The sequence below is a fragment of the Scophthalmus maximus genome, chromosome 1 (assembly GCF_022379125.1).
Source record: "Scophthalmus maximus strain ysfricsl-2021 chromosome 1, ASM2237912v1, whole genome shotgun sequence".
Lineage (NCBI taxonomy): Eukaryota > Metazoa > Chordata > Actinopteri > Pleuronectiformes > Scophthalmidae > Scophthalmus > Scophthalmus maximus.
In genome coordinates this window covers 14,650,595-14,660,740 of record NC_061515.1, presented here as the reverse complement: position 1 = coordinate 14,660,740, position 10,146 = coordinate 14,650,595, and the positions used below count along the sequence as shown (strand labels likewise).

The window sequence follows — 10,146 nt, the reverse complement described above, 5'->3', positions numbered from 1 at the left end:
CTATTTGTAAATTATATTCATTGGCTGTAACGTACATTTTTAAATCAACCTGTCCTTTTGAATTTGAGATATTTTGAGTGGATTAATAGTTCTGAAAATACATTTTATTTTTATATCCATTTTAAATATCAAGTAACATACCTTCATGGATTGCTTAATCAATGAATTAGTAGAATATCTTTCTTTTCCCCCCCCAATTAGTTCTCCATGGATGAAATGCTTAGTAATATTTGCATGACAGACTTGGTCCTCCATACATGAGGGAGGGGCACAGCACAGCAGGAGGAGGAGGAGAGAACAGCGGCTCAGTGGGCCTCTGCTGGAAAGATATTAAGCTTAACAGCACCCTCCTCTGGTCAGAAAGCAGCATGGCAGCCTCAGGTACATTTTCTGTTTCCCTCATGAGATTGCTCCTAACCAAGTGAAAACTGTGGTTCAACGTGAAAACGTACACGCAGAATATGGAGCCGGACAGAAACGACTGAGGAACGAGGCGGGAGGCAGGGAGGAGCGGCGGGGGGACAGAGGGGGTGGTCGTCTGTTCAGTTTTTGTCTCCTGTTTTATTTGGATGAATGAAACACTTTCAGTTACAAAAATGACTTAAAATGAACAACACTGTACAATGAACAAGCAGAGTAATTTTTCTTTCATTTTTTTGGGGTTTTCAAGATAAATACACTAAAAGGCTAACTTGCTACCACAAGGGAGAGGAAGGTGAGAGACAGAAAGGGAAGGGGTGGACTGGGGGGAAGGCAAAACAACCATACACGCACGCGTACACGCACACGCGCACGCGCACGCACACACACACACACACACACACACACACACACACACACCCTAACCCTGGCTGGTGTACAAGGAAGTTGGCAAAGGGTACGTTACAGTTGACAGCATTGTTGGGGCTTGTTGTCGTCCAAAGAACAAGAACTCTGTTTGTCTTTTTGCAGCTAATTGTAGCAGGGAACCACACCCTTCCCATTTTCCAGCAACCCTGTCACACACACACACACATGCACACATGCACACAAACAAACGAACACACAGGTCGACATGAGTGACTGAAACCCTCTCCTATTTAACAGCCAACAACAAGAAAGCACTTCCAGAGAAGATCTCAAAATTCCCTTTGTCAGTGTTTGCCAGCACACACAAACACACACGCACACACACACAAACACACGCACACACACACACGCACGCACGCGCACGCACGCACGCACACGCACGCACACGCACACACACACACATCCAGGGGTAAAGGTCAGATAGTTAGACGTTAGGACCAAACATTGGGTTAAACCAAACAAAATTTAAAAAGGGGGGGGGGGGGGGGGGGTGATGGGAGTTTAGCAGTACTCTGGCAGCACGAGCAGAAAGGACAAGAACTTAAGAAGGATCAGAACAGCTACAAAGATACCAAGAGAAACTTCATTATCATCATCATCATCACCATCATCGTCGTTGTCATCATCATCATTATGATCATCATAATTATGAGAAGCTTAAGATTATTTTTCCAATGACAAATACTTAAAAATATACATTTCATCATCATCATCATAATTATCATCGTTATTATCATTATTATTATTTCCCTTTGGAAAGCTGAGGTTAATGCTTCAAAGACCGTCTTGCTAGGTGACGGAGGAGTTCGAGGAGAGCAGACGGGGATAGGAATGGACGGAGAGAGAGAGAGAGAGAGAGAGATAGGTGGAGGCTATGTGTTGAAGAGAAGAAGGTCAAGTTAGAGCTCTTTGGTTTTTTATTCCTTCTTTAACATCTGATTTGCTTTTGCAGAGTTGCTGGAAAACCTTTGGACTGAAGCTGTATTAAGAAAGAGAAAGAGAGAGAAAGAAGAGAACAAGATGAAAGGGAGGAAGTGTGGATGAGAGTGGGTGAAGGAGGAAGTAGCAGCTCTCTCTTGTTGTTTTCTTCGCTCTGCTTACCGTGTCTGTCCTTCTCCAGCAACAGTTACTATCTCTCATGGCTTCGTGCTCAGAGATGCGTTAGGTTTTCTATCAGGATCGCCTCTTTTCCGAGTGTTTTCAACCTAGTTCAAACACTGGTTCCTCATGGGGCAATGTGCATATTCAGTGTCATGCCAAGACTTAGATGAGAAGATGGAGTTGGTTGCCTTAACTTAGCATTAAGTGTGAAAACAGGTACCACTGCTCTGTCAAAATGAGGAGGACATTATGAATCAGTTTGCTGATTCAAATCATTTTGCGCAGATATATGTCATCACTGCAGTTAGGCATTGAAGTCATGGTTCATATGCACTTCAGAGAGAACATTGGAGAGAGGCGAACTCATTGCCATTCATAACGCTGCGATGTTCGGAGCCGATTTCTAACGATCTCTCATTTTGCCGCTCAGCTCAGTCTTTTGCCGCTCAGGGCATCTGCATTCAGTTCAGCACAGAAACTGGCTGATGGTAATCTCAGCAGCCACCTGTTTACAGCTTTTGTTCAGGCAATAACACACAGGATACTGTATCAACGCTGAGCTGATGTGGTGCTTTCAGTCATGAATGAGTTCTGGTGTTAAAAAGCTACGCAAAATGAGGATTCAGCGTGAAAGAGTAATTAATATCGGTGCTGGACACCACTACTGTCCACAGGTAAAAGCTCAATAATAAAAATACAGACAATTTATGGATTTGAGGAAGTTACAAGGTGTTGGAACTATTTCTAGGCCTGCTGCAGTGACTTGCTGTTTCCCCCTGATTCCATAATGTTTGCTACATTGCTGGGGGGGGGGGGGGGCGCCTTCCCATTTACCACACAGATATGACTGTGGCATTTCCCCCAAAAAGTCTAACTAATCCTTTGAAGCTACTTTTATAGTTGCTGTTCTAAAGTTGCATCTCTTGCATAGAGAGAATATGTAACTGTGTGGAGAAATGGAAATGATCACGATTTTGCTGGCAGATAATCCGCATGGAGGAGAGTGGAGTTTCTGAACACTCTAGCGGGCGTCAGGGTTTTGGGGAGTGTGAACATTTTGCTGGATCCCGTGGCAAGGCATTGACTTTGGTATCATTCACTATGGGGGTATCCCCACCACGGAGACCTGCACTTGACACCCGGTCCCTCAAACCCTGAGGCTCCCAGAGGGCGATGCAACTCCACATCCCTTCCCTTGGTTCGGTGCCATGCACACATCTCCCTCCAACCGCCACTTTCTCAACAAACACCGAGTCGTGAGAGGTGTCTGAATGCGTCACCTAGCAACCTCAGTCTCAGCCGTTCCCCCGCGTCACCTGCCCTGCGTCACTCCGTGATACACATGGACATCAAGTGGTCAATGTGCCCCCTCATCAGGCAATAAAGACCTCAAGGCGAGAGGGGGCTCGACGACCTTCCTGTTAAATTTGCTCTGAGGCACAAAACTAAAAGCTTTTCAAGCCAAAATGGATCCAGAGTCTAATCCCAGATCTGTGCCAAAGAGCAGCTTTAAGCCCACAGTCCATGTTTGACAGGGAGAAAGCAGCGAGGGTCAGATATGAGGAGAGGGCTGTGTTCAAAGCTCAACACAGACAGCGGGGGTGGTTTTCCAGGGGGACAAGGTGTGTGTGTGTGTGTGTGTGTGTGTGTGTGAGCAGGCTGGAGCATGAACCAGTATGGCCTTTTGACCTTTAATGGCACCTTCTGGATCGAATGGGGGAAAAAAAATCTATTCAATGATCTGTTACTTCCCAGATCAATCCCAAACATTTGTGTTTACCTCCATCAGGACGGAGCCTCACTGTATCTGCTCCCGGCCTCAACGACACACCGTCCACACGTACCACCCTGACCCCCACTTGACCCCCGCATTAAAGCATTCATCTATTTGGTTTATCATCAAAGAATATGAGGTATATGATGAACTATCTCTCTTTTACACCCTACAGAAAAAAACGTCGAACGGAAATTTACAGAAAAGTGGGAAGAAAAAAAATTACAGAAAATTTAAAAAAAAAAAGAGAGAGTGAGAAGTTAGAGGGCAACAATGGTCTGGGAAGCCAAAACCACCCTCTTTCTCTTCCGACTACTTTCGTCTCTATCACGTAAAAACAAAAGAAAAACTTTCAGCCTTTGCCCCCGTTGATCTTCGTCTTCTGTGTTTTTGGTTGTGTAGCTGTAAAGCTTTCAGTGTGTTCTCCCCGCGGAGAAGATTTAGAGAACAGAAGCAGCACTGTGCCTCAGAGACCACCTCATGCTGTAACTCAGGCAGTATATTTTTCTTGCACATAAATCATATTTATGCTTTGAAACAGAATTCCCACTTTTGTTTTATCACATTATCAGGAGATACAAAGGCAAGTGTGTGTCCAGGAGAGCTCACACCAAATACATTTTACCCCCTAATCGAATCATGAGGTGTTTGTCCACACAGTGCAGCTTCCCCCTCCCCGTTCAGCGGAGCGTCGCCTCAGTCAGGAAGAGAATATCTTTGTGGCTGACCATCAAATCAGCCATATTCTCTTCTTAAGTCCCTCCAGGACCCGTGCTTGCATTTCTGTTATTATTTGGCTTAAAGAGGTAAGAAAGAACTTCAGCAGGGGCAAAAAATAATAATAATCACAAATACATCCCAGGATATGAAAAAAAGAGCACCTCTAGAAATAAATTAACAAATAAATAGCAAGACAAAAGAGTTAAGCGAATAAATCAACCCTACCCGAATAAATAGTACAATCAAAAGTCTAAATCATCATCGATGTGGAGAAACAAAAAGTCCAAAGAGAGATAGTTAAAATTTTTGGTCTAAAATCAAGTTATTATCATCAATGTTTTTTTTTTAAGGATCTTTTTTTTTCTCAAAGTCTTTTTTGTAAGTTTTTTTTTCTTCTTAATACATTAGCGATAAGTAAGCAGTAGAACATAGATCTTTTTTCTACAAAATCTATAGAAGCACTAACAGATACATTCCGTCTAAGAGTCAATGTGGAGAAAAGGTTCCACCTTTAAGGTGCGAACGCCCACATCTAAAGTTTGGTTCGTGAGACGATTCTCGCGTGTCAACTGTTTTTCTGGCGTGGACCAAACCAAATATTCTTTGGATATACTTTACGTCCAACTCTCAAACCATCAACTTGACTGAGGCTGTGTCTGTGTGTATCATTCTGTGTCTTTAGGTGTCATCACTGCAGTAGCTATTCATAAAAACCATCCCATTAACACTTATATACAGAAAAACACACAGTTTCCCCTCAGACAAATTGACACTAGCCCATTTCTTCGCCTGCATGCAGAGAAGGCAGTTCCAGTTCCTCTCTACTGTGTTTGGTTTAGTTCAGCATTTGGTTTGGCATTTTTAAGGTTTGCTATTCAACTCTTTGTTTTTGGCTTTTTGTGTTAGTCTTTCCTTGTTTTTCTGCCAAGACAGTCCGTTTCTTTACCTAATAAAAATCTGGAAGCTAAATTTTCACAGTATTTTTTCCAACCACCTGATAAAAATCTCTAGCACGACTACGAAAAAAAAATAAGGAGCTCTTGTAGTAAGTAAGCGAGTACGTTATTCCAAATGAGTAATAAGCACTAAAGTACAGTACATAAAACGGCATCAAGAGACACAGCAGAGATAAAACAATCAGAACCAACCAACAGAAAAATAAAAACAGATTTTTTTTAGAAGATTTCAGTTCAGTGAGGTCATTTGCGTTTAGCTCCATCCAGGACCAGAGAGCTGAGCCGGAGAGAGGCGGAAGGAGGGGAGGAATTGTCTGTCCTTCTCCTGCTCTCCTGTCTGTCTGGCTGTCTTGCTGTATCTCTCTATCCATGCTACACAGTTTCAGAGTGGGGCGAATGCTGCAGCCCTAAAGCTAAATGACAGACGGACAGACAGACAGCGAGAGAGATGCGACGGCTTCCCTCCTTTCTACGCCGGCACTTGTCCTCCTCCCCTCCTCCCTCCAGCTTCATTTGGTTAGGGTTCTTTTTGGTTTGCTTCTGTCATTCCTTGGGTTGTGGTTTTTGTTTTGTTGTTGTTGTTTTTTTTTTTTGGTTTGGGTTTATATTTGGTATCCTCTTACAAAATGTGTTCCCGTCAAACTGCTCCCCTCACAACAGTGCGTCCCTCCTTCGCCTGCCCCAACGTACCCTTCTTTCTGGGGGGTTCAGACTAAAGGATCAGTTCCCTAAATAAAGCTTCCCCAGTGGGGTTTTTTGGACGGGCCAAGTGGAGGGGATTACACCAGGGGGCTTCCGGTGGTAACGTCCTGTTCCCAGCCCCCGTGCCACCCGCTCGGCGTCTTTATTGTGTTCATATGTCTGGGCCGAGGCTCTTCAAGATGAGCCCAGCCTTAAGAATGCTTTGGTTTCCATTGGAGAATTAATGGCAGTCTGAGGTGGAAAATGACAGTGAAATGTGATTGATGGAGTGATGATGGAAACAGACAAATATCAGTAAACGTGTCTAGACAGACAGGTGTCGGGGAGTCTGTGCTGATAGACGAGGCAGGAATTAGAGCCGGCTGTGACTAAACTTGGCTTTATTGACTTATTTAGCCTTCAGTCTTAACGGCTGTTGCTTCAAATCTTCAATCAAAGCCCCATTTCATACTTTCAAAATGGTGGCCACTCCTAACAAACGTCATTTTCGGTGTGCGAAGTTTCCAGGGCATGTTCATTTAGCCGTGGAGTCACTGATAATGGGTTCATCTCTAAGAGTGAGGAGCGAGTGGGTTGATTAAGAGCACAGAATGTCACATGCTTAGGTCTTAATAAATTCATTCACACCTTGAAATCAACTTGCAAGTGTGCCGACTCTATTTTTTGATCGGCTGGCACTTGGTGAGGACTGAGACGAGCATCTTTCCCCCCTCGTCGCCTCTATTCCTGCAGAAAAGTCACATTTAAAACAAAATGCACGACGATGACACAAATATATGCGATGAAGACAAAGATCATGACAATGATGATGATTCAAACCCTAAAAGCTAACACTAAAGAAAAAAAGCTGCAACAATAAATAAGAGCTGGATTTTAAAATAACCCTAATAAATAATTTTAAAAAACAAATCCCAACTGTACTTCTCAAAGTGTAAAAAAACTGATACTGAATAAGAAAAAAAAGCTTTTCTATGCTCTTAGAACCAGAGGTAGGTAAAGAGACTAAACGCATGAAGGTACAGCAGTATTGGCAATCATATGAAATTTTTACAAAATTATTTTTGAAAATCTAGCATGAAAACCTATGAGAGACACATGAGCAGACACAGACAAGATGAGTCGATGGCAGGATGGATTGGCTCTTGATGTTTGTGTGTGTGTGTGTGTGTGTGTGTGTGTGTGCGAGTGTGTGTGTAGAGTAGCAGTAGAGTCCTGGTCCTGGATAGCTTCAGTATTTACATGTCCTTTGAATAAAGCTTTTCTCTCCGTATTTTTGGTATTTGGGATTTTGGTATGGTTGACTTTTTTTTTCGTCATTGTGTATTCCTCTTCCGCCTCAGGTAAATTTTTGGTTTAAACGTATCCTCCCTACTCCTCTTCCTTCAGACCCGCAGCTTTTCGAAAAAATAACAATAAGGAGGAAAAAAAGAGAAAAGTCCTCCTCTCCATTTTTTTGGTCCTTGCCGCCATTCTTTTGTCACATATTAAAGTTATCTTTTGTCATTTTTGGTTTATGCACTTCGACATGCGTCTCTGCCGTCTCCTCCGTCTCTCTGTGTTAAAGAGTCATTGGTTTGTTTTCCTTCAGAGACAAAGAGTGGAGAGGTGCCATGTCGATATCACACGTTATTGGAAAAAAGGTCCCGCGTTGCCTCCTCTCCATTCGTTTTGATAGATAAAGATTTTTGGTTTTAATCTTCCCCTTTCCCCCCCTTCTCCCCTCTTTCAACTCTCTCCCTCCCGCTCTCCTCTTTCATTCTGTGTATTTTTGGCATCGAAAGACTGGGAGAGAAAGAGAGAGAGAGAGAGAGAGAGAGAGAGAGAGAGACATTGAGGAAAAAGTAACGGAAGAATAGCAAAAGAGAGAGAAAGAGATAGCTTTGGTGTGAAAGGCGAGGTTCTTGTTCTCCTCCGTCCTCCTCCTCTCTGATTGGCCCGTGGTGTGGTCACTCAATCTTGGCCCCGCCCAGAGATGGCGGGCTGTGCGCCATTTCGCTGGAGGAGCAGGAAGAGATGGGGCTGGAGCAAGGAGAGGGGGAGCAGGGGGTGGGGCTGATGCTGCTGACTGAGGGGAAGGGGGAGGACTGGGAGGCTTTGGCTACGGCAGCACTGATCAGTCCAGCGCCGGGGTTCTGACCCATGTGTATGAAGGCAGGGTGGTTGAGGAAGAGGGAGGAGGGGAGGCAACCTCCCTGCCCCCCAGAGGTACCCAGCATCATCTTACTGGCCCCCTCAAGACTGGAAAGAGGCAGCTGACCACCACTGGCTGCTAGGGCTGAAGGGAAGAAAGAGACAGTGACAAGAGAGAAACACAAAGTTAAAGGAACGTTCCCCCATCAGACACTGTATCCCAGAATCAGAATCCACTAAATTTTTGTTTGTTGCTATTATGTTCTTCCTCTATATAAGAAAATATAAGGTCAGTCTTGCTTTATCCTTTGTCCCTTTTTGTCCTTAATAAGTAAAATTCTGCGCATTTGAGGAGTAGTTTGTTAAAGTGGCAAACCACTGTGACGTCACCCATTGGTTTGTGAATTGCCATTTTGAAGCCCAGAGTTTAGCATTTTGGCCAGCGCCATCTTGTAAGTAACCATATTTTGAGGACCGGGGGTGGGGCCTGACTGAGAACTCGTCCACCTCACCTGCAACCTGCGCCTATTGGACGGTACTAGCTGTCAATCACACACTTTCCATGCCCCAACACATACGGTGCTTTATCATCTATTTTACTCTAAATCGGACCATAATGTACAAAATTAACATTGTGCTGTATTGAAGTAGACTTGAAACTAGAGACTGAGACCATAATCAATCCTCAGGAAAATGTTTACTGACGACATAAATCAAGATAGAAATAGGATTATTTTCTCATAGACGTCTATTGAAACAGACTTCTTTCTCCAGTCAGTGGTGTCGCCCTCTGCTGGTCATTCCAGAGAATACAGGTTCACGTACAGCTTTTCAGTCTGCCAACATGCATTTCCAACTGTACAGATCCAAGCCAGAGAAAGTGCTCAAACTTTTTGTATTCAGTAGAAGTAGGTGGAGAATTACTGTCACCTCTTCCTTTAAATGTGATGCTTCAGGAGTGCTGCATGCACCTGTCTGTGTTTCAAGGGGGAATCAACTGACACCTGAGAGACATTTAACTTTTTCTAAAAATCACAAAGTGACATCCTCATTTCAACGTCGTGCCAATCGAGAGAACGTGCCGTCACAATAATTGAACATTGTCTAATATCTGTAACCAGGACAGCAAAAGGTAAGTGGTCTGTTGTTATGGAAACAAGGTTGATGACTTCCCCCCCCCCTTATAAACACGCTTCATGCAGTGCTTCTTTCGCTACAAAAATGGTTTGTGTGAACGCAGCCTAATCATATTTGTGATTGCATAGCAACAGCAAAAGATATTTATTTTGTTGCTGAAGAAAAAGCATTAGGCACCCACACTCAACGTGGGTGCACTGCATTAGGGTCTGCCGAGGCTACTTTTGGTGAAGCAACAGCTATTTCTGCGTCCTCCGAGATGGATTTGTTTGCGACTTGCTTAGCAGCAAAGTGCTGCGAGCGTCCAAAATGCAGCTGTTGGTTTTTCCGTGACCTTGAAGGTCTGACACCAAAACATTTTCTGTTGATGGTTTACGGTTTTACGATTAAAAAAAAATAAATCAATTGCAGCCGCACATATTTACATGACAACGTAGGTGAAAACCACCCCAAACAGCTCAGTAAACCACAGAGCGGTTTTACAACTGTATAAAATGTTTTAGTGACTTTTCCTTTTATGACAATCAGCATATCTGGTAAATGATTGAATGAGATCAGAGGCTAAAGATGAGGGAGACAGCACAGGCGCACACACAAAAACACACAGCAATCTAAAAATCTTCTCTAACACAAACACACACATGCACGCGCACACACACACACTTGATGGGATGGATTCATGGATGTTGATGGAAACATACGAGACGTACGTCTACAACTCTCTACGGCTGCTTCATACTGTCGATGAGCAAACAGCTCAGCTGCCTACTCATCTTT

General features: G+C 43.7%; 1 protein-coding gene across 8 annotated transcripts in view; it reads right to left on the bottom strand.

Annotated features, from left to right (window-relative positions):
* Positions 1–541: 541 nt before the first annotated feature.
* The window catches only part of pou2f2a (POU class 2 homeobox 2a), a 67,024-nt gene continuing 57,419 nt past the window's right edge, over positions 542–10,146 (bottom strand). For 7 of the 8 annotated variants that reach the window (XM_035641414.2, XM_047331309.1, XM_035641423.2 and 4 more), the window contains one exon: positions 542–8,377. In XM_035641414.2, the coding sequence (XP_035497307.2) occupies positions 8,049–8,377 (329 nt within the window). In that variant the 3' untranslated portion in view covers positions 542–8,048. The remainder of the gene's footprint in view (positions 8,378–10,146) is intronic. The other variant, XM_047331296.1, reaches the window with a different exon arrangement.